The 23408-nt window shown below is 33.3% G+C and overlaps 3 protein-coding genes across 6 annotated transcripts; 2 read left to right on the forward strand and 1 right to left on the reverse strand.

Moving 5' to 3' along the window:
- The first annotated feature begins 33 nt into the window (after positions 1–33).
- Positions 34–23145, forward strand: LOC118074813 (broad-complex core protein isoforms 1/2/3/4/5-like). Of its 3 annotated transcripts, XM_035096299.1 has the most exons (5): positions 34–317; positions 395–439; positions 20624–21402; positions 21472–21678; positions 21988–23145. In XM_035096299.1, exons 3-5 carry the CDS (start codon positions 20658–20660, stop codon positions 22608–22610), a joined length of 1575 nt encoding a protein of 524 aa, XP_034952190.1. In that variant the 5' UTR covers positions 34–317; positions 395–439; positions 20624–20657; the 3' UTR covers positions 22611–23145. The 3 variants fall into 3 exon arrangements, with proteins under 3 accessions (XP_034952190.1, XP_034952188.1, XP_034952189.1); XM_035096297.1 differs by having other exon boundaries at positions 20624–21678; positions 22009–23145; XM_035096298.1 differs by lacking the exons at positions 34–317; positions 395–439 and adding an exon at positions 19507–20230 and having other exon boundaries at positions 20624–21678; positions 22009–23145.
- Positions 5406–9056, reverse strand: Vps51 (vacuolar protein sorting 51). The gene is made up of 7 exons (XM_035096294.1): positions 8888–9056; positions 8680–8814; positions 8362–8583; positions 6599–7968; positions 6132–6309; positions 5801–5913; positions 5406–5716 (listed from the first exon to the last, which is right to left on the reverse strand). Exons 1-7 carry the CDS (start codon positions 8966–8968, stop codon positions 5608–5610), a joined length of 2208 nt encoding a protein of 735 aa, XP_034952185.1. The 5' UTR covers positions 8969–9056; the 3' UTR covers positions 5406–5607.
- Ns2 (nucleostemin 2) lies at positions 9114–11548 on the forward strand. Of its 2 annotated transcripts, none has more exons than XM_035096296.1 (2): positions 9114–9254; positions 9330–11548. In XM_035096296.1, exon 2 carries the CDS (start codon positions 9352–9354, stop codon positions 11485–11487), a length of 2136 nt encoding a protein of 711 aa, XP_034952187.1. In that variant the 5' UTR covers positions 9114–9254; positions 9330–9351; the 3' UTR covers positions 11488–11548. The 2 variants fall into 2 exon arrangements, with proteins under 2 accessions (XP_034952187.1, XP_034952186.1); XM_035096295.1 differs by having other exon boundaries at positions 9115–9254; positions 9347–11548.
- Positions 23146–23408: the final 263 nt, after the last annotated feature.

Here is a 23408-nt window from a genome sequence, read left to right on the forward strand (position 1 = left end):
AACTATTGCGCATGCGACAGTTGATTGTTTTCTTTAATACAAATGCAATGGCGATGTAATTATGCCGGGTATTTTTGCCATTAATTATTCAGTTAGTACTGATTTTATACTACTATATTACAAAGTGTCTTCTCTATCAATGCTAATATTGACACTAATAAACTAATCAATATATTTGAGTGTCCATGTAAAAATACACGTCATTTTATACTGATTAACTTATACGTTAAAAAATGAGACAAGTTTGTTCGTTGTAAATATTTTATTTTAACAGTGTTGATTCAACAACATAACGATAATTACTACAAACAAAAAAGGTAAAGAAAAACATTCATTATTACTATGTAATTAACTAAAATCTTAAGTACTGTCATTTTGATTTCTTAACCTACAGATTTCAGAGTGACACCAGAAAAACGAATTCAGTTTTCCGTAAGCGGTAAGTAGCTATTCCAATATTTATGTAGTTTGATGGTTATTTAGATTTGCGTCCCGACCCATTGATAAGCACTTGAGCAGCAGGAGACATGGAAATTTCTAGCCCAGTCTAGTCACTCCTGCGGCACTAGTACTTAGGAACAGGACAGGATTGTTATCAAACGATTAGCAACTTATTTTCACTTTCATTAATAAATCGTCTAAGATTGAGAAGGTAAACTTGTTAAGATAAACGGTAGTCAATGGTGAACGTATGAAGCCGGAAGCACAAACTAGCGTGTGGACAGTGCAAGCCCTCATTGAACCGACCTCGGTTAGTCATTGAAGCCGCCTACTTCTCATTCATTCCACTCAGTGCCTCTTTATTTCATCTTCACTTTGATTATTTTCTTTCTCTTTTGACAATAAAAAAAACAGCTATTAGTATATAAAAGATGTGATTAAATTATTTAATTACTTATTGACAATTGTTTTCTCTTCTATTTTAATTTCATCAAGTCTTTTAGGCTAATAATGTTTTTTTTTGTTCTTCGACTCATGAATGCACTCAGTCTCATCTTCCACGTAGTCTGCAACTCGCGACAAATGTCAGCATGTGGGATAACTGAATGAGTCCCTCTGTTGTCGCTGCTGCTGTCATCATCGTTAGCTACACGCTCAGCCAGTTTGACCTTCTCTCCATGTTTTTCCCATGATCTAAAGTCACAAAAAAATTTTTCAAATATTTTCTCCAAAAAAATCATACTCACTCGATAAATTATTTTTCAAAATTATTCCACAATATGAAGTAACTAATAAGTAGTATGTATTGATTACAATCAAATGCAGTTGTGATGATGTTGAATCCATTGCTGTTGGTATTAATGAAATTAAAAAAAGGGATTACGAAGAGAAATCTTGGTGTACAAGTGTCGTGCAGTTTAGAGACATGTTTGACATAGGGAAACAAGACAAAAAGAGAGAGAGTAAAGAAGAGACAGAACTCCAATTAACACTAATTCCTACTAATGCGACTTCCCTCCCCAGCTGCAGAACAGACCGTCACTTCAATTCTTAAACGTTTCAGAATTTTTCTGAAGACTTTTTAGCTGAATTAATAATAATTATTTTGTCTGATAAATATTAAATAAAAATAAATAAATAGAATAACTGTACGTTACTGATGTGAATATATACAAGAGTCTCCCTTTTCTTGAAATGTACTGTGCTATCGTAAGCACGAGGTCAGGAAGTCATTGAGATAACAAATCATTGGATGAAAATAGTTATAAGAAAAAAATATACATTTTTGGATAACCAAAAAATCGTGGATATTATTAACATACAGATTGAGTATCTGCTTTTGGTGCTTTTTTTTGCATTCGTTGATGACGATGACGACCACAGATGTGGTGAAAAACAAGCGATAAAAAAGATTTTTAAAAAAACACCGAATACTGTACACTTCAAGTGTTGACTATGCAAATGATATAACATTCTCAATAATATCTAAAATAACTAATTGATAACTACTATGATTATTATTTCACTTGATACAAACTATGAATAAATGTTAAATTAACATGCTCACTGATGCTCTTGATTTAAAAAATAAAATACTGCTTTAACAATCGCAGGAAATCTCATGACCTATTGAACTGTAAACGTGTTACCTCGATCTTGTCCACTTGTTGATTATAAGGTTGGATATTTCGCCGGTTTAAATGGACTTTATTTAGATAAAATAAAAGTTTCATTGAACTAGATATTGAAACCATAACACGTGTTTACTTGAATAAAAATGAAACCATCATCAATATTAAAAGCAATCAAGAAAGACCACAATGTCAATCGACGACGATACAGCAACTGACTAGACGTTAAACGATGTGAGAATTGCGGGTGGAGATCTTGAGGCGGGAAGAGAAATAATGAAGAAGTAGACGATCAAGAAGAAGAAGAGAAGAAGAAGATGGAATATGGGAAAAAGAAGATGAAGAATGTTGGTATGTCACTATGCCGGCGCAGTAAAGAGATCCGGTCATGGTCGTAAATATTTCCCGGAGACGAATGCGGGAACGAGTGAGGTAAGACTTCACTAACCACTACCCTCTTCTTATTCATTTAATCTGCTACTTTTTATATTTATTATTTTTTATTTGTTCGACAGCTTAATGTGCAACGCACACTACGGCCTGAAGTTGAAGACAAAAAGCTCCGAAAGTATAAAATAATGCTCACGACCCGGCGACAGATCCTCGACTGAATGATAAACTAGTCTTGATTGGCTTAATATAGTCCGGCGGGTACTCTAATTGGTCGCTTTTAGCCGCGGGGGAAATGATTGGTCAATTTAATCCTAGAACTGCGATGCATTAAGCATTCAACAGGCGTTCATTCTCTATTAACGGCCAGCTTTTGCCACTCTGATCCTGTACACGCAGCCTGTATGTCTTCCGTGACTTACCACAACGACGAAGAAGAAAATGATGATGGTCATGATGACTGTAGTGATTATTATTATTATTATTGTCATCATCGTGATAGTAATAGTAATAATGATGATGAGGAAACTAGAATCTGCTACCATTTAATACTTACCCCATGTACTCTTTCTTCATTTTTTCCACCACAACGCTTCAAATCAATTTATCAATTGAAATCAGTGTCGGTTATAACTCTCTGACTGTTGAATGGTGAACGAACATCACCCATTTGTTATGTAGTCATTCATATACACTATATATAACTATACCCACTTGAATTTATTTTATTTGTACAGTCAGTTAAGTTCACTTATATAATTTTATTATTTATTTACATGAAAAAAAATACTATGATTTATGTTATATGGTAATTGTTGATTGAATATTATCAGTGCGTAAAGTAATTGTGCGTAGGTGAATTATTGAATTTATCACCTACAGCACTACTACTTAGCACACGGACCAATTTTAAAATGACCAGAATTATAGAAAAACCTTCAAACTTATAATGACTTTCCAAAGAGAAAATGGATATTTACTGACGCATTAAGAAGAGTGATAAGATTAAATATCTTGAAAATTCTGAATATTGAACTCTGACATAAGTGTGTTTAAGGGAGAATGAATCATAAATATATGTATAATCATCGGCTGAAAAGGTGCAGGTTCAACTTGTGAACGCATCAACGAGCGTTAAGTTACATCGCCCATTATTGCGGTCACAAACCGAAACAACTCCAAAGTCTCATCTTCATTTTTAAAAATGTATTCTTAACAAAATATCTACTATCTTACTTCGATTGAATCAGCATTCAAAAAGCAAACAATGCATTAGTTGGAGATTGTTTATGGATGAATAGTCTTGGCTGCTCTGCAAATTGGTCAACAATGGTCACTTTATTGAACATAAGACACAACGATTAGTCTTGCAAACAGCATAAAAGTCTTATCGAGAATACTTTTGTTATTCTCATTGATTACCATCATGATATGCATCAGGAAAGTTTACTATTGCTGCAGGCAATTTTATGCGGGTCCATTCTTACTTTAATTTTTTCTTCTCTATATGAAGTGTCAGCTGTGAAGTATTTAATACATTAGATTCCTATTTATTTTTGATAATTAAGTATACATATTAAATAATAATAGTACAACGTAGACGTATCAGTATTACGAAAAAAGAACAATTCGAAGAAAAAAAAGTTATGATAACGAATTATCTATGACTAAGTGAGTACAATAGAATAGTCGAAAAATAGATTTTTCTATTATACGTCATCACTTTTTGAAATTTATGAATATTTAGTAAATTATTTATTTTACAATAAATAATTCAACTTACGCAAATACTTGATGTAGTAAAATTGACCATTTATCCATTAAATAATATTATTAGTTCAATTGAGCACTCTTTCACTACTTTTAGACCATTTTTTTTTATTAATTTACTATCTATATTTCGTGAGTATGAGCATGTGGCAGCTCATGAAATGAAATAGATAATATCAGCTCGCTAGTGACAAGCTCTCTTCTTGAGCAATACAAAGCAGCTACACATGCACAGGTGTTTTCTGGGGATCACGTGCTTCATCACAGATGCCAAATAAGACATAACATACATCTATGATAATATGTATATATATATATATTATTCTACCATCGAAGCAGGTCTTGATAGAAAAATTAAAAAAAGAAAATAATGTATTCATTATCTAAAAAAAAAAAAAAATTGTCTCAATGACGGTATTGGTGTTTATTGATTTTTTATAGTTGCTCATTAATGTCCATCTAGGAAAATCTGCGGTGCGTAAATGATGCAGGGTCGAGACCGCGAACCATGTTCTATAACTGAGGGGACTGGTTCCAGAGAGTTTATTAAATTGGATAGAATGCGATGCGTAGGTCTATACGGCCGGATACACGGAGAATGAATCTCATCCAGTGGGAGGAAGTTCGAATTAACTCAAGCTTGTACGCTCCTCTCGATACCTAAAGACTCGATTCATTGTGCTGATCCATTTTATCATTTCTGGAATTATAAAGGAGGAAGTGTAGTGTTAAAGTAAAGTATCAATTAAAAGAACATTAAAGAAGAAAAGGGAAAATGAAAAATTATTAATTACAGTTAGATAAAGACCATCCATGTCGAAGATGACATGACCCAAAGCTCTCAGGGACCGGCATGTATGTAAGGAGTTGAGAGTCGTTAAAATCGTTTGACCCAACGATTTATACTACGCGACGAAGGGTCACGAGATGCTTTCAATACCAGCAGCAAATGACTCGACATTAAATTGTTATATTCAAGTATGAGAATGTGTGTGAAGCAAGCAAGAAAACGCCAGACTGCTTCCTCTGGGTATGATAGAGATAAATACGTGACACGAGGACGAGATGATAGTTGTACTCTGACACTGTACATAACCCCAAGGTTTTGCGAATGAGAATTTGCAAAAAGAAAAGAAAGAAAAGTACTTAATAAGACAGAAAAAAAAAACAACAATTAATTCATTGAAATTTATTCAATTTTCTTTACAAAAATGATCAAGTGGTAATTAATTAATTATTATACATTGAATTTAATTCAAGAGCTATAAATAGATTAGAGATCTCTTGAGTCTATTTCATTGATATTAATCTTTAATAATTTAATAATATTTTATTTTAGTACATATAATAAATATTTGATCTTAAATTAATTAATTTATCCTCTTTCACAAATAATGTCCACAACACTAGGCTCCATTAGAACAGGTTCAATACATCGATGAACTGCGCTCCCCAGAATTTCATCCAGTAAAAAATGTACAAGGCTGTAAAGAATATTGATAATTTATTTTAACGGTAAAATATGTAAAGTTCATGTTAGATTTTTGAGTACGTGTAAAAATATTTACTTTTCATCAGCAACAAATCTCCAGAGATAGAGTTGAAGGTAGTGTGTGTCCACTTGAATTTGTTGGAGACCGTATTTGCTAAAAGTTCGAAGTCTCACACACTCGAGGAAAGTCTGAAATAAATGTCAATGTTAGTAATGTACGCTGTGAAAAATTGAAACGTCAAAGATAATCATTAGATATCATGTATATACTACTATTACGCTTGGCAAAGTGAATAATAGCAACATTATTTTATCATCGCGATAGACAATATATATCCACCTGTATTTACTACAGTACATCATCTATCAAAAATTTTTTTTTAATTCACAAAATAATACTAATTTACCTTCAGACTTATTTTGATGATGCCCGTTAGAATAGAAGCCTTATTAAATTCTACTGGAGCAAATATTTCAATCCTTTCGGAGAAAAGCTTATTAATATTACTGACAAGTGATGAATCAAGCTGGCTGGGAGTGTACGAAGACCAGTTAGAACGGTATTGGTGTCTTGATACGCTGATGCTGAAATCACATTCAATTTTCCTTTATAATACTTTAACATTATTATTATTTTTTCAATAATAGAGATTTTATTCATTGAAATTTTTTTATAATCAATGAATGAATATCTCAATATACAATATTCTCTTTCATTTTAATTTACGACAAACCTTTATCAAATTAATTTTTTAAAATTATTTTATGTATTGATTTTTCTTCATTATTTCTCTTGAAATAATCTAACAAAAAGTCTCTTTGATTTTGATTGTTATTGTTATATTTCAATAATATGAGAAGGATTTAATTTTACCTATGAGTTCTTCGACTACTATCACTGCTTCTATCAACTTGCCCATCCGAATCAACATAAAGTACAGAAACTTGAGCATCAATTGCTGTAATATCTTCAACTACTCGCTTCATAACAGCTCTGACAGTCCTAGGTTCAATGGTATGCAACCAATCTCTAGTTTCAACAGACTTTCTTAACATCTGTGATATAGACAATCCTTGCAAACGAACATAATGATTCAAAAGATCTTGGCCAGCTCTTTGAAATTCATTGCAAATGTCTTGCTCAGATGTAAGAGCATTAACCGAACTCGCATATTCATGAACATTAAATGTATCGTCAGTGGTAGAAAGTAAATAGTGAATACTAGTATCTTTGAATTCAATGCACATTTTGCTTAATAATAATAGTAAAGTTGGAGGATATTTCGGAACATCAGAACGTGTACAAAATCCAGCTGCAACTGCTGTTAAGTGATGTAAGAATCCAATAATTAAACCTTCTCGCACTTCATCAACACAAAATGTCTCCAAAAATTGTGGTTTTAAACTGAATGATAAATCTGGCTCTAAAAATACAGATAAGTCTTGAAGAATGCCTTTGACTTTTTCAATTGTAGGCATTATTAAAAGAGCTTGAAGTTCTGGCAATCCTCCATCACTCTCTGATGATACTTTAGTAGCTAATGTTTGTCTTACTTTTGCTAGAGTTTCATTTAGATGTTGTTTTAAGGAATTTAAATGATTACGACACTGTTTCCTTCCAGCATTTATAACTATCTCAGTTCCAACACTCGCAAAGTCGGCTCCATTACACAGAATATTCATAGCTTGAAGTCTGCGATAAAATTTATCCAGTGCCCGAACGAGAATAGCAGTATCAGATACGTCTTCCATTCGCTTTTTTGTTAATTCGAAGTATTTATTCATATTATTTAGGATAAATTTATCAAGTCGTGTCATAACATTTGCATCAACATCTTCAATTAAATCTTCATCATCCGAGCGAGGTCTGTTGATAAACATATCGCTGTAAGATGCGACAATTAAACATAAATCTCCCAAAAACCCTGAGCTTCCTGCATCTACAAATTCTATAACATCATTCTCACACATATCCTTTAAGGTATCTAGTTCTTCAGAAAGACGATTATCAGCATGATTTAAAAATTCTTCACACAATGACGCTGCCGGTTCCTTGAGTCTTAATAATAGATCAACACTTTCTGTTAATGATTTGGTAGTAGCATCTCTTCGATGAAATTGTTTTCTTAATTGTGATTTCAATTCTTCAACTATTTCTTCACAATCTTTTTGTATACCGTGGAAAGAAGGCATGTTACCATACTGATTCAGTACTCTTTGAGCTCTAATATAGTCTTGAACAGCCTAAACAAATAGATAAGTTGATATTATTTTTTCTATTGAATTTATAAATGGATTTTAATGAATAAAAGTCACTATAATAAGTCTATCGTGTTAATATTGATTCTTTGTTATCAATAACTGATTTTATTCGATTTTCAAATGATCGTTCAATTTGTAAAATAAATTTTTAATTTCCTTTGTCAATGAAAAGACATAAAGAATTAATTAATTTCTGAATAATTAAAATGTTTTTTTTTTTAGTCTAATAAAATATTTTCGACTGTGAAAACTTTTATCCAGAAAATCAATTACTGAATTAATTATCACGATTGTTTTAAAGCTTTTCAAAACTCTAACGTGATTAAAATGACCCCATTATATTGATGAGAGGTTTGAAAACTAAAGTAGACGTACTTGAGAATAATTTCCTTCATTCATCTTGTCTTTTAAATTACTAGGAAGCTTAAAAAGAAACTGTAGCCGTTTCAAGAGAGCATGAACTGAAGATAGTCTTGATATCTGTTGTCTTGTCCCTTGTAAGGTTGATGAAATTTGATCAGAAAAAGAAGTAATACTATCCATATTTTTTTCTAGTAAATCCATGCTGTCTTCCATTCCTTTAAAATCACTTTTCATCTAGATTTCAACCAAAATATATTAATTTGATAATTCAATTTTAATTATATCATAAATAAGCAACTTCTCTCAAGGGAATCTTCATTATTAAAATACCTTTCTAATCGTATCAGTGGCAGCTATAAATTTATTATAATTTTCATAGACTAGAGTTTGCATTTCTGAATGTAATACTTGTGTATTTCGTCTTATCTCCTCTTCATGGTCCATAATTTGTTTTAATCGACATTCCTATAATAATTGAAGGTTATCAGTAACAATTAAAACGAAATTCAAGATGTGTCATGAATTATTCCAAGAATACCTTTGTCAATTTTTGTAAATACAAATCTGCATCAAAGTGTGGTCCGTTTATATCAAATGGATTGCCTGTATTTTCAGTCATTTTTATATTTGTATATTCTCGGAAAATCTTTATGAAATCTCAAGTCTATTATGACACTTTGGAATGATGATAGAATTGCCAGCTGGATTTTCAGTAAAGTAGCGCCACCAAGCGACTGATTTTGCCAAAACTTACCGACATGAGGTTAGACAGTTTTACAAACTATCGAGCACGTGGACGAGGAATCATAACCTAAGTGAACATGAAATAAATAAAGCGTTGTGATTAATAGTTAGAAAGTTTGGATCAATAATTTTCGAGCTTACTTATCATTGAAAACACGGAGGTAAATATTTTGTTTTCTATTTATATATAAATATTCATGAGTAGTAGAGTGCAACGTACGTAGTTAAAAAAATAGTTTATATTGATTTATAGACAACATGGCCAAGTCATCAGCAATGACGAAGAAACCTCGGAAAGAGGGATTCAATCGCTCTGGCCACAGCATGAATCCTGAAAGGTCAACAGAAGGACTCAAGGGAGTGGCAAAAGTACGATCAAAAGCAACAATAAAACGTCTGCAGATGTATCGATGTCAAAAACCAAAACGCAATAGGTCTGGGAAAATATTAACGCCTGCTCCATTCCAAGGATGGCAACCATCAGGGACAGTATCAAGAATTGAACCATCTCAACGTTGGTTCGGAAATACTAGAGTAATTTCTCAGAATGCATTACAAAAATTTCAAAATGAGCTTGGAGCAGCAATAAAAAATCCGTATCAAGTTGTTATGAAGCCAACTCAACTTCCAGTAACGCTACTTGAACAAAAAGCAGCCCAAGCGCGCGTTCATTTGTTAGATACAGAGAGTTTCGATTCGGTATTCGGACCAAAAAAACAGAGGAAGCGTCCAAATCTACCTGTTACATCTTATGACGAGATGCAGAAGCAAGTGGAAGAAAGAGAGGTGGAATACGATAAAGAAAAAAATATAAAGGACTTTGACCTCATAAAACCTGATGATGGAATACGGGATGCACAGCGTGATTGGATTATGGGTGCAGGTCAAAGCAAAAGAATTTGGAATGAACTATACAAAGTAATCGACTCTTCTGATGTTATTTTACAAATTCTAGATGCCCGTGACCCATTGGGTACGCGCTCACCGCCTGTGGAGAAATATTTAAAGACGGAAAAACCTCACAAACACTTGATTTTTATATTAAACAAAGTAGACCTGGTACCTACGTGGGTTACGCAAAGGTGGGTTAGTATTTTAAGCAAAGAATACCCAACCGTTGCATTCCATGCCTCTTTAACGCATCCGTTTGGGAAAGGTTCTTTGATTAATTTATTACGACAATTCTCGAAGCTTCATGTTGATAAAAAACAGATAAGCGTTGGTTTCATTGGCTATCCAAATACTGGAAAGAGCTCAATAATAAATACATTGAGGTCAAAAAATGTGTGTAAAGTAGCACCGATTGCTGGTGAAACGAAAGTATGGCAGTATATTACTTTAATGAAAAGAATTTACCTTATTGACTGCCCAGGAGTTGTTTATCCGTCAGCTGAAACTGATACGGAAAAAGTTTTGAAAGGCGTTGTTCGAGTGGAACTTGTAAAGAACCCTGAGGATTACGTGGAAGCTGTATTAGAACGTGTGAAACCTGAGTACATAAGTAAAACATATAGAATTGATGACTGGACAGATCATCTTGACTTTTTAGAAAAGCTGGCACGGAGATCAGGAAAATTATTGAAAAAGGGAGAGCCAGATATTGGAGTCGTCGCCCGCATGGTGTTGAACGATTGGCAGCGTGGAAAGTTGCCTTTCTTTGTAGCTCCAAAAGATTTTTCAGTGCCGTTATCTCAACAAACAGGCTCATCTGAGGGCCTAGTCGTGGAAAATAATGAAGAAACTAAAGAAGAGGGTCGGCCTGATGCGGATACTGAACACCAGTCAACCATTTCTGAAAGCAAAAATTCATCTCAACCGCCTTTAAATGTTATTCAAGACTTTCGAAAGATTCGTGTAACTTTAAATTACTTAGGAGATGATGTTAAAATGCTTGACGTCACCGGAATAAATAGAGATGCGTCAGTTGTTAGTGAAATTAATTCTCAAGACTCTAGCACTTATTCGCGAACTCCTCCGGAATCTGAAGATGAAGCAGACGATGGTGAGGTTGAAGATGCAGTAGATGAGATTGTAGAAAAAAAAGATAAAGACCTAGTGTCAGAGATTGATGAAGGAAAACAACTTATAGAGGCGGAGCAACAAGAGGTCAAAGACAATCTGATGCAAAGTGTTTTTGATGCACTCCCACAGGAATACGATTCTAGTGACAGTGAAAATCAACCAACTAAAACAATAAAAAGTACCAGTGGTACCTTTCAAGTTCTTTCCACGGCTGAAGAAGATAAGGCGAAGAGGAGACTTTTAACCAGTAAACAAAGACGAAGAATAGAACGTGAAAGTAAAAGAAAGAAAATAGGTAGTAACTTTTATGAAGTTACTAATGTGAAAAACAGGAATCGTAATAGAAGCGTTCCAAAAATAAAAAGACTGTAGGGTTTATTTTATTGATTACATGTTGGAAATTAATAAATTAATAAATATGTATATCATTTTATTTGTTTATTTTGTTTCTTATATTTATTTAGTTGTGGAAGGGAAATTGATTGTATACATTCATAACCCAGAAAATGCTCATCGATTTCAGCAACGACAAAATTTATCTTAAAATGGCGCAGTAACTTCCGCCACTTGGCCGTTAACGATATCCCCCCTTTTCATTTCCGCTATTAGAACCCTCAACTAGCCTGCCCCAATCGTGCTTCGATCATTCAACTTAGGAATTAGGTAACGAGGGGGTTGTTGGAAAAACTCATGGCCTCGCGAACATATATAAAATTGGCCTCATGTGCCAAGAGCTACCCCAATACATGTGTGCGGGAAAACCATCTGGTCGGACGTCGTATCCGGTTTGGCAAAGAAAGAAAAATTTTAGGGGAACCCAAGCAATTTTCCAACTGCGTCAAGAACCAGCCGCTTTATTATATATAGCAACTGCCTATACACACAACAACTTTAGTAACATTAGAGAGGCTTCTTTGACCAAATGCTGCACTTCTTCTAACTGGGCAGAAAAAAAAACTCACAAAGGAAATAAAATAAAAAACTCAAATCGAAGTCGTAAAAAAGAGTCTCTTAAGAAAATTTGAAGGTTGAGAATAAAAAAAAAAAAAAACGTTAAAAGTTTTCGCAAGAAAACTTTTGCTTGCCTAGAATAGCTGTAATCCTTTTTTTTTCATCAAGAACTCTATGGAAACTGCATTCTGAAAGGCGAGGGCTGAGGCATAAAAAAAAATGGACAGTGACCCGTTACGCAGGTATACGACGAAGTAACATAACAAGAGAGGAGGGCTTTTTCGCCGGCGCCGAGTGTGGGAACACCAATTCCCCTTGCATCTTTCTTTCCCTTTGCAACCTCAATAACATTACAACTGGTGGATATATTTATAAGGGTGAGACTTACCCTCTTGCTCAAGGACTTCACCAACACACGCAACTCATATATGTTCACGCACATGGTTTTTGGCTTTTTATCCAATAGCAGGTATATGCGACGATGGCATTTAGAGAAAAAGTGATTGTCGACCTGCTCACGCATGATTTTTGTTGGAAAGACTTGGAAAACAAAAAGGGCGTCAATCTAGGCCATGCTTTTATGGATTATTAATCCATACTATTGCTAGACGCCATCACCAGTAGTCATAATAAACGTAAATTTATTAATAAAACAACATTACTTATGTATACCATCGTGGAATAGGTAAATATCATTTTCTTTATACATAATAACCACGTATGCAACGCACGTTTATATACTGTAGGAGTAGAGAAGAAGTCAAAAAGCATTTTCTTTGAATAAAAAATAAAAAATAATCCTCAGGATTGCTGTTGCATCAGGCTCACGCAGAGATCGGATATCGTCAGAGTATTTACAAGTGGATGTAAGCAGCAAGCCAAGAAAAATAAAAAGAGATGGATGATTATAAAGAGGAAAGAGTCCTCTCAGCTGCACAAGTTGCTTGGTATGCTGGAAACAGAGGGTGACCGCCTCTCCTTTTTTTCACGTCATTCTATCTTGCTCATCGTCTGCCAACTCGGCGCGCTCTACCGCCTTTAGAATAGTCGAGTCAACTTGGCTATAAAAAAAAATCATCTCAGTGTATACATAGTTAGAAGATCGCTGTGTGTACTATTGCGACGCACTGCGCTTTTCCGTTCCCCCTTTTCTTTTCCTTTGTGCTGCTTCATGTCTAGTCACTAAAATGTATAATAAGTTAAGCCAAGGTTAATTTCCTTTCTTCATTTTCCTGTCGTTTTTTTTTCTTTTCCTCGATTTTCGTTTTTTTCTAAACTCCTTATCGTTTTGCCTCTTTTTTTTCATGTACTTTTGTGCATGAGGATTTTTTTTTGGTTCTTCATCAGCCAACCGTAGCAGTGGCTACCGACAGTCACAATGCAAGAACTTTGAAATTCTATTGAATAATACTAGCCTAGCACCTGTTACCCGCGTTCTTTATTCTCTTACTCTTTTTTTGCTATTCTTTTCTCATCACCGCAAAACTGCTTTCACCAATTTCGTCGTAGTTACACCCTCTTTAGTCATTGATCCTCTTAAATAGAACAAAAAAGATTTGTGAAAAAAATACTCAAGGGTAAAATTTAATTCGCATAACGGTACTCTTTTAATATTTATTTTTTCTTTTTTTTCTTTCAATTTATTTTCGATATTTTTTTCTTTCAGATCGATTATTTCATTTATTAAATGTTTTTGCTAGGGGTATTATAGCTAGTAGTAGAATAAATAGAAAATATGTTGTGAAGGTCTGCGTGACTAAGTTTACTTTACTATTAGGGTATAGGGCAAGGAATTCTATCTAATGAATTTCCACGGCATGGGCGCGGTTCACTGCGTGTGGAAAAATCCAACGATGCAGTTTTGGAGAAACATATGTTGTGCATGCGTGTGGCAACATCGCGGTCCTACATTCCATGCGACCGAGGGAGAGAGACCGGTTTGCCTAGCCGAACTAATGCTGTTCTAACGCAGATAAGCCCACGCCCTTCTTTCGTCCCCACTTGCCGTTCCTTCCTCATCTATTCCTTGGCCTTTTTTTCTTTGGCTTTTTCTTTCATTCCTAGATACTGTTCCCTTTTTTTATTGCAACCGGTCCACTCTAATATATAAATGTGTGCGTGGGGCGCAACGATAAAGAAAACAACTTTTAGGGTCTGACTATAATTCTTATTTATTTATTTATTAAACCAGGTCATATCAGTTAAGGTTTTACTGCAATGATGCACATAAGTTTTCCCTTTGAGAAACTCAACATAGAAACTATTTTATTTTGGTCAAAAAAATATATTTTAGGAATTCGAGAAAATGACTTTTTTCTTCCACGTATTTAACGAAAGAATTTTTGTACAAGTAATAAAACTATTGATTTTTTATTGATAATAAATTAAAATTTAACTTAATTAAGGATAGAAAAAAATTCTTTTTAGTATTGATTACTCCAAAATTATTGATTATTAACAAAACGAAATAATACACTTTAATTATTATTTATTTATTTTTTTTTATGCAAAAAAATTATTGTTGATAATAAATTTTATTTTTGAATTATTTAAATAATAAATTTTAATAAATAAATATTTATATATTTTCTTATTTGTTAACCCAATAATTTTTTTAAATAAATAATAAATTTTATTTAATTATTAAAACTTTAATTTTTTTATATTTTGTAGCCATAAAAGTTTTATTAATTAAATAAAACATAATTAAATGAAATTTATCATTTATTTAAAAAATAAATCATTACTCCAAAAAATTGCTGGATTAATAAATAAAATAATATATAAATATTTATTTATTAGCATTGTTGTGAATATTTTTATTTGAAAAATTTGAAAATATAATTTATTTCAACCATTAATTTTTTTTTTGCATAAAAAATAAATAAATAAATTATAGTTTGAGGGATATATTTTTTTTGGCTCGAAAGAGCTTTAACGAAGTAGTAATGGCCATTTTCCATCAAGATATACATCCATAATGCATCTGTTTGCAATCAGGTAACTTCTAAAACAGATTTGAGTGACAGGTATAATACATCACTTAAATAGCAAAGTTTTTCAGGAAAATTTGTCATTACTCTAATTCATGAATCCCAAGATAGGAATAAAGGAAAAAAAATTTCGTAAAGCAAATATTAGTGTAACGTAAATATAACAATTGTGTCATGTTATGTTGAAAATATTCTTGCTTTTATAATAATTCCACTAGGAACACATTCTTAGTTGCATATCAATACATTTTAAATATAAACACAAGAAAAACCTCGAGGCAAAATAAGATACGTGTAAACTTTCGAAAAATTATGTGCATTATTTTTTGTATTATTTTAAGTTAATTATATACTCTTTTGTTTAAATATAATGATGCATTAAACTCGGTTTGAGTTAAGACAATACATTTTAATTTTTCTAGATTACCATTTCTGCATATTAATTACTTAAGGAATGAATTTACATATAAATAGTAATGTTAAATAGGCTCAAGGAAATTTTGTTTTATTTTATTTTAATTATCTTTTTCCTTTGAATGGGAAAATATTTTAGCATTCACATCAACATGGTTGATTTTTATCTCAATATTCTAATCAGGATTTTAAATAATAAATTATTGAAAAAATATTCATTTTATTCAAACTTTAGTAATATTTTCACCATTTTATATTTGATAGTTTTTGGTGCATCTACGTAGAACTTATTTCATCACATTTAGAAAGTAGCATTTTTACAGTTAATTTTCACTGTGCTATATTGAGCACAATGTCAAGCATTAGAATTATTTGGTAAAATGAAAATTTATACTTTTTTTTTTCCTGTTCTAATGTTTCTTAATTTTTTTTTTTTAATTCTTTCGTGTCTAATAAAAAATGTTCAATATTTTAACGTTAATGTTTTTTATAGATAAAGAGAGAGAAAAAAAAAACAAAACAAAATGGACGATAAGTAAATGGCGATCTAATGAATAAAGTATTGCAGTAAATTTTTTAAAACGATGACAAAAACTTCTCAAAACTGTACCACCCATTTTTTCTGAAAAACGCTTCATCTTTTTCCGCAGTGTTTGTGTATTTATTACTTTAGGTGACTAGAGTCTAAGTTACATCGGGAAATAAGTACAATAGGACCATAATGTGCTATGAAAAGGTATATATGCATCTGCATGCAGTCAGGTAAGTTACTTCAGGGAAAAACTTGGGGTACTTAAGAAAATGAGATATTTACAAAGCGCATTGAAATGTCTTTTCACTATTAATTCTTCGAAAATGACATATATATTAAATAGTGTAGGTAAAAAATTGCGTATTCAAAAAATGGCGTTTCAAATATATTTCATTGTGGTGTCATAGATAAAATCATTCGATTTAATATACGCAGATCTTTATCCATTAAAATTCATGGCATTGTAAATAAAAATTAATTTTTATCAAAATTTTATTTAACTTATTTCTTATGGAGGTTTTTCTTTTTATTTACATTGATCGAGATAATTTTTTATCTCAAGTTATTTATATGAATTTTTTTTCAATTTTTATTTAACCAATTTAAAAGTTAATAGCAATTTTATTTTAAATAGACTATAAATTAAATAATTAATTAGCCTTTAATAACTTAAAATAAAAAAATTTGTGGGTCTAACGATATTTTAAATCCAAGCATATTAAACCAGAAATCCAATATGCACTTTTTATAATACATGAAAAAAAATAAACCAACATACATTATTGTGTATCAAAATCAATATTTAATTAAACTAAAAGAATCATTTTGAATATTCTGATTTTTTTATATCTCGATAAAAATTGAAGCATCAAATAAATATTGCAATCAACTAAAGTAATAAAAAAAATAAAAAAAAATCATTACTCTTATTAATGAGTAATTTTAATTAAAAAAAAATTTTAAATCATTACCTTAAGTGAATACGATGTTTTGAAAAATATCGTGTTTTTATAACAATTTCGACGTAGATTAATGCGATAAAAATAATTTTTCCAAGCATTGAGCTATCATGAAATCGTGAAAAACATTAGTAGGTCAACGCGCTCTTGGGACATAAACTTATAATCGGTGCTGTTATTTCGGGTATTTTATCAGCGGGCATCAGTTGAAATGCAGTAATTTGTTGAATCGATATAGAAAAGTAAAAAAGCCTTAGGCTAACCCCTAAAAGGCAGGTAGAACATCGATCGCAAGAGAACCTGTCGAATGGTCAATGGCCTTCGAATGCAGTCAACTTGAAGAGTATTTAAATGAAAAGAGACGTCGCAGCCTCCCTGGATTCTCTATTTCCCATTTAACTTGGAACCTGTTCCATCTTTATCACATACATCCATGTATCTAGATAGTTATATGTATATATAGACATAGAGTATATATCGTTCCTCCCCCAACATCGTTCTCAGCGTTCATCGACTTTTCCTGCTGACGTAGTTCCTTTTTTCGGCTATACTCTTTGTGTATATTTACTATTATACAAGCCTTGCGACCTACATTAAAGAAATAGAAACGCAGTCGCTTTGTATACAATATTACTATAGTTGCGGTTGCTTGATACCTTCACTTATCATTTATTTCCACTGTGGAAATAATATAGATAAATGCGATAGGGGAACCAACATCTTTCCATTAACATTGTTATCCTACTTTTCTTGTTAGATAGTGCAGAATAATCTTTTGAAATTTTCCCTCAATATCTTCCAGATATATTTCTGTTGACTCGGAAAAATTTGTGGTATTAATATTCTTTTGTTAGGTCAAAAGGGCCACCTTTTAGTAGGCTATAAGTCAAGACGATTTTTGGGATTGGAAGAAAGGAAAAAATATTTTCGAATCCTACGGGAAAAAAAAGGCTCAGGTGTTGTCTGGAGGGTGAGAAAAAAATTCACCTGACCATTCTCGTATTTCGTAATTCTTTTATACTCTTCTATCCACTTATATGGAATGTATTTTTATTTTTTTTTCTCTTCCTCTCTATCGCCTTTTTCTCATTTTCGTGCTTTTGTTGCACACCGTAATTTTCATCATATTTATTTGTGTATATGTTGATGGATTTAAATTTAGGCCATTGAAGATATGTTGATGTAATGAAAGGACATAAGTTGGGGAGAGTAACAGCTGAAAATGTGTTTTGCCAGGTGAGCAGATTTTTATTTGTTCATTTTGCACGGGGCCGACTACAGAGTCAGTCCGCTACTGGTGGCCATGCATTTTCGTGCTAGAGTTTTGAGAACACGCATCAGGCGAAAAGAATGCTAGAGTACGCCATCAACGTGGCGATTCTCTAACAAGATAAGGAAAATGTTTTGAAGAGTACGGATACATGTTTATGATGAGTTCATAATTTTATTTAGAATTAGAATGAATGAAACAGAGCGAAAAAAAAGTCATTTTCCCTTTACATCAATTATTTACTCTATTGTCTTATTGCATTTATTTTAAATTAAAAATTGACCAGTTTTTGAAATAATTTTGAATGGAACGTTATTCAGTCTAACTGTTTGTACAGAATTATCTAACACAACAGATGAATCATGTTGAACTTGAAAATTCAGCGAAAAAAATATAAATATAGCTATGTAGGATTGGAGCACGTGGAGGATGTCGACGTGTGGGTAGCCGTAATGATTCACACTGTGAAGCCAAGTAAATATTGCAAATGTATTAAACATACACAAAGTAGTAATCATATATACATATATATATATACGTAGATTGGTGAATAAAAAAAATGCCTTCCGCCTAATTCTTTCTATTTCATCTTCAACGATTTTTTTTCTTTTTTTTCGTAGTCGCTTGACGAGTTTTTACCAGACTACCTCTCCCTCTCCACCAGTATTTCCCAAAGTCGCATCATATCAGAGACTAAGGCAGAGAAAGGAAACAACAGAGATGGAGATAATGTGAAGAAAAAAGCAGGCCGTAGGTGTAGGGCTAAGCGAACATACAAGCGGTTGGGAAGTTGGAAGATTTATTAGATGATTCCAAAGTACATAAACGCAAGGCACACATGTATACGTATACGCGTATGGATTTTCCTAACGTGCATGAGAGTTGGGTAGAGTAAGAGGCGAATAAAGCTGGTGCCGCGTGCGAAGGAGGAAGAGGTGGAGGCTGTGGGGGAGTCAAGAGAAGGGGGGAATCAGTGACGTAGGTCTAGCGGACGTGCATTTACGCGGGTTTTGAAGGGCGATAGGGACCGAGGGACGGAATATTGGCCAAGAGGGACTAGGATTGGCCGATCAAAACGTGTCACTTGGTAGATGGGAGATGGTAATGGTGAAGAAGCCATTAACGCTAGTAGTAGTAGGTACAGCAGCATAACAGAAGAAAAAAAAAAAGGAGGAGAATAGTGTTGGCGGCGGTGGTGGTGGTAGTAGGAAAGTTTTGAATTGGATAAAAAAGAGTAAGAGATAGTTATTATCTGAGCGAGTGAGAGAGAAGAGTTTGCCACCCCTACGGAAAAGCGCCGGTTCGTCGCACTCGTTTAGTTGGATGCACAACGGCTAGCAGTCACGCGAGTAACTACACCCTAGATCAAGCATAGACCTAGCCTCCTAGAGCCCTATGAACTAACGAAAAGTGGGGATAGACTTTCCGTTCAACCTTCTTTCAGAATTCGTGCGGGTGTTTTGTCGAAGCACTGCGTGTTGTTGCGTGCGTGAAAAAAAAACGCGTGTGTTGTGCGTTTCCTCCCCCTCTTCCTCAGGCTTTTCCAGTGTTCTCTCTCACTCAGCTGCACTTTAAAAACAACTTCCGTCTCCCTCTCCGCTGCCATCCCCAAAATCCTCGCAACAAGCCAGCCCTCTTCTTCCAGCAGTCTTCTAAATGTGGCATTTAAGCATTCGTCGTTATTCGCGCTCCTCTCACTCTTGTCTTATGTACTAAAATCGCCTCAGTTCAATTTAGTGCACTGCACTGGAATGACCGTCGAATTGCCAAGCTAGTGTTTTTTAAACAAAGTGCGCGTGTATTTGAAATCAGTTATCCCCGTTCTAAATTAATTATATTTCAAATTAAGCTGTTATTTACGACATATCGAAATTTATTCGCGCGCACTTGTTTGCTTGTTTTTAATCGCGAGTGACGTCACTCTTATTTGGACCTTGAAATTTTTTGGCTCGTGGAATTACGCATCGGGGACTTGCGGTTGGCATTGACTTATCACGTGAGTATATAGTGCTTCTGCGCACTATCTTAAATTTTGCGGCATGTTTATTTAACGAATTATTCAATCAATATTATATTACTTCAAAATTAGATTATTATTCATTTTATTTATTCTCGCTTGGGAAGTCATTCAAGTCTTTTCGAATATTTGAACAGAAACATTCAAGCCGATAATCACTTGGTATAAACAACTCCATTAAAACTTATGAAATAACCAGATCATTATCGCAAAATAGCGACCTTGAAACATAATTACATTTGAAATTTTTGGGAAATAGCTTCGGGTGCACCGTAATCATTATCTTCCGCTCAAAGTTCATTTAGCTAATAGTTCGCTATTTAGAGTCGTTAAATTCCACTTTAATCACTAGATATTTCATTATTTTTCTAGCGATTCGACGTCATATCATTAAATACATTGCTTAATGATGGGTACGGCATCAGATCAACATTACTGCTTACGATGGAACAATCATCAAGTCAACATGTTGAACGTCTTCGACGAATTACTACAAAACGAGGCGTTCACCGATGTCGCTATCGGAGTTGATGATGGCGTTTTTGTCAAGTGCCATAGAATGATTCTAGCTGCTTGTTCGCCATATTTTCAAAAATTATTCATCGAAATACCTTGCAAAAATCCTATCATTATCCTTAAGGATGTTAAATATCATCAAATAAAAGCAATACTTGAATATATGTATAGAGGTGAAGTGAGCATTGCTCAAGATCAATTAGCAACATTATTAGATGTTGCTGAATGTTTAAAAATAAAGGGTCTGGTTGAAGACAATGGTTCATCACCTTCTAATACATCAAATACTCATTCACCCCGGGCGTCTCGACGTCGGGAACGAAGAGAAACTGAAGAATCATTGTCTCCACCACCAAGCATTACCACCAGTAATAAAAATAATATCGCACACAACTCCGAAAGTGGCAACGGTCAACCCTCTCCACCACACTCAACCAGTTCCACCTTCTACGGATATGGAAAATCATCATCAACCCGTGCACACAGCGAATCTCGTTTCACAACAACACCTCTGTGGAGTCATCCGTATGTTGGACAGAATCTGGCGGCATCTGTAGCACATCAAGCAGCATCACTCTCGGCTCATCATGCATCGCTTCTAGCAGCTGCTCACTTCGACAACGACCTACATAACCGTAAGCCTTTTACCCCAAATTTCCCGCTGCCTCAAGACACTCCTATACTACGAACTGTTCTTGGACAAGGTCACGCTGATAGCTCCCAAGGGATTCCACTGCTCCATCCGGACACTCAGGGATACCGTAGCCCAAGCAATGGTTCTGCCCATGACAACGCAGATGCGCGCCGCAACAGCATGGATGTCTCCCGAGTTCACAGCCCCTATGACTCCTACACCACCGAGGACAACGATAAGAAGCACTCTCCTAAATCATTTGACGACAACAAACCACGTAATATAACTTTTCTTTTTTCTTTTATATTTTTTAATTAATAACAGGTCAAATTCATTAAAAAAAAAACGATCAATTATTGAAATTTAAAAGATGGAAAATAATTTTGAGCCCTCTAAAGATCATATATAATTCATTAAAAATTAATTTAATCTTGTTATAAAGCAATGTGGAAAATATTTTTTCATTCCAAACTCTTTTAAAACTTTAGCAATTTTTCCATCTTCAAGATTGCGTCAATCTATTGATCTGTTTGCCCTCCTACATTTAAGAAATCATTTAAATTTTTTCAACGTTATTCATTGATAGGTATCATGAATTATGGTTCAGGTCAGAAGCCTGAATGGAAACGATACAAACAGTACACGAAAGATGACATAAAAGCAGCTATTGATGCCGTTAAATCAGGAATGAGCGCACTTCAAGCATCTCGTAAATATCGAGTACCATCACGTACACTTTATGATAAGGTAAAAAAACTTGGTATCACCCATTCACGTGGCGGTGGCGTAAGGCGTAGTACAAATCATAGTGGAGCAAGTTTTCCATATGGCATTGGTGGTAATGTTAATGGCAGTATTTACGCACCTATAACTGATAACGATAATGAAAACCGAAGTGGATTAACTGAAAGTCCAGCGTCCATTATTGAAGCTGTTTTTGCTAAGAGTCGGGAAAACCTTATTGATCATGATACTTCAATGGATGCATCAAAAAGAACACCAAGTCCAAGTCAACCTCATCCGAATTATGATACGCAACAACAAAAAGAAGAACAACCACAACAACAATCACAAATTCCTGCGTCTGAAGATAATGATAATCAGGTAGAAGATTTATCTGTTAATCGTAAGTCAGATGTACGAGTTATTGTTCCGCCCATTATTAAAGAAGAAAAAATTGACAATCCTGAAAATCAAAATTCCAAATGATTGTAAATGAAACATATAACATTTTTATTTATAATATCATCTGACGCGCGTTTAATTTAAAGAGAATATCAGTTTTTAGTTTATTATTGAGATAAATAATATATCACCGATCGATGGCCAATTCCGTGATAAGACTGACCGCGCGAATATTTATAACTTAAAGAGACTGAGAAAAAAAAAAGCCTATGGTACCGTGTATCCTGTACATTTTTAAGCTCGTATATTAAATACATTATTCTCAGGTCTAATTACTTCCGTAGCATAACTACGGTAATGGAGCTTTAAAAATGTTCGGGTTAATTCGAGCATACAAATAATAATATACATATATTTATAAATTAAATATTATAAATATATATATGTATACTTTAGATTAAACAATTGTGATTAATTACAATCGGTCGTACTTTTCAAGGATGGTACACGAGTTTTAAAAAAAAAGAAGTTTAAAAATAAGATTATTAAAAAGAGCTAATTTTTTGATTAAAAAAATGGTTAATTAAAAATTGAATGTTTTACTGTTGAAAGAAAACAAGAAATGTACGCAGAATCATTTATATGTTTGGATTTTAGAAAGCATCTGAATATTGATTACTTGCTATTGATTCGGAAAAAATAGGGTGAACGATAAAAAAAAAAATAATAATAACGAAAGGGAGAAAGAGATAAAAATGAGTGGAGAAAATTTTTTTGAGAGAGTTAAAGATTTATTTTAGACAGTAAATACGTACTCACGATTACGGAAAAATTTAATTAATAAAAAGATTATTATTATTATTATTGGTGCATAGATATAAA

This window comes from Chelonus insularis, unplaced genomic scaffold, assembly GCF_013357705.1.
Source record: "Chelonus insularis isolate UGA/USDA-ARS -01 unplaced genomic scaffold, ASM1335770v1 contig_139_pilon, whole genome shotgun sequence".
In the NCBI taxonomy this organism is placed as follows: Eukaryota; Metazoa; Arthropoda; class Insecta; order Hymenoptera; family Braconidae; genus Chelonus; species Chelonus insularis.

Excerpts from the sequence above, each read along its gene's own strand:
- Vps51 (XM_035096294.1), bottom strand. The coding sequence starts at position 8,968 with ATGACTGAAAATACAGGCAATCCATTTGATATAAACGGACCACACTTT. Across the intron at positions 8,815-8,887 it reads ATTTACAAAAATTGACAAAG|GAATGTCGATTAAAACAAAT; the intron begins GTATTCTTGGAA and ends CAATTATTATAG. Across the intron at positions 6,310-6,598 it reads AGTAGTCGAAGAACTCATAG|CATCAGCGTATCAAGACACC; the intron begins GTAAAATTAAAT and ends ATGTGATTTCAG.
- Ns2 (XM_035096296.1), top strand. The coding sequence starts at position 9,352 with ATGGCCAAGTCATCAGCAATGACGAAGAAACCTCGGAAAGAGGGATTC.
- LOC118074813 (XM_035096297.1), top strand. The coding sequence starts at position 20,658 with ATGATGGGTACGGCATCAGATCAACATTACTGCTTACGATGGAACAAT. Across the intron at positions 21,679-22,008 it reads ATTTGACGACAACAAACCAC|GTCAGAAGCCTGAATGGAAA; the intron begins GTAATATAACTT and ends ATTATGGTTCAG.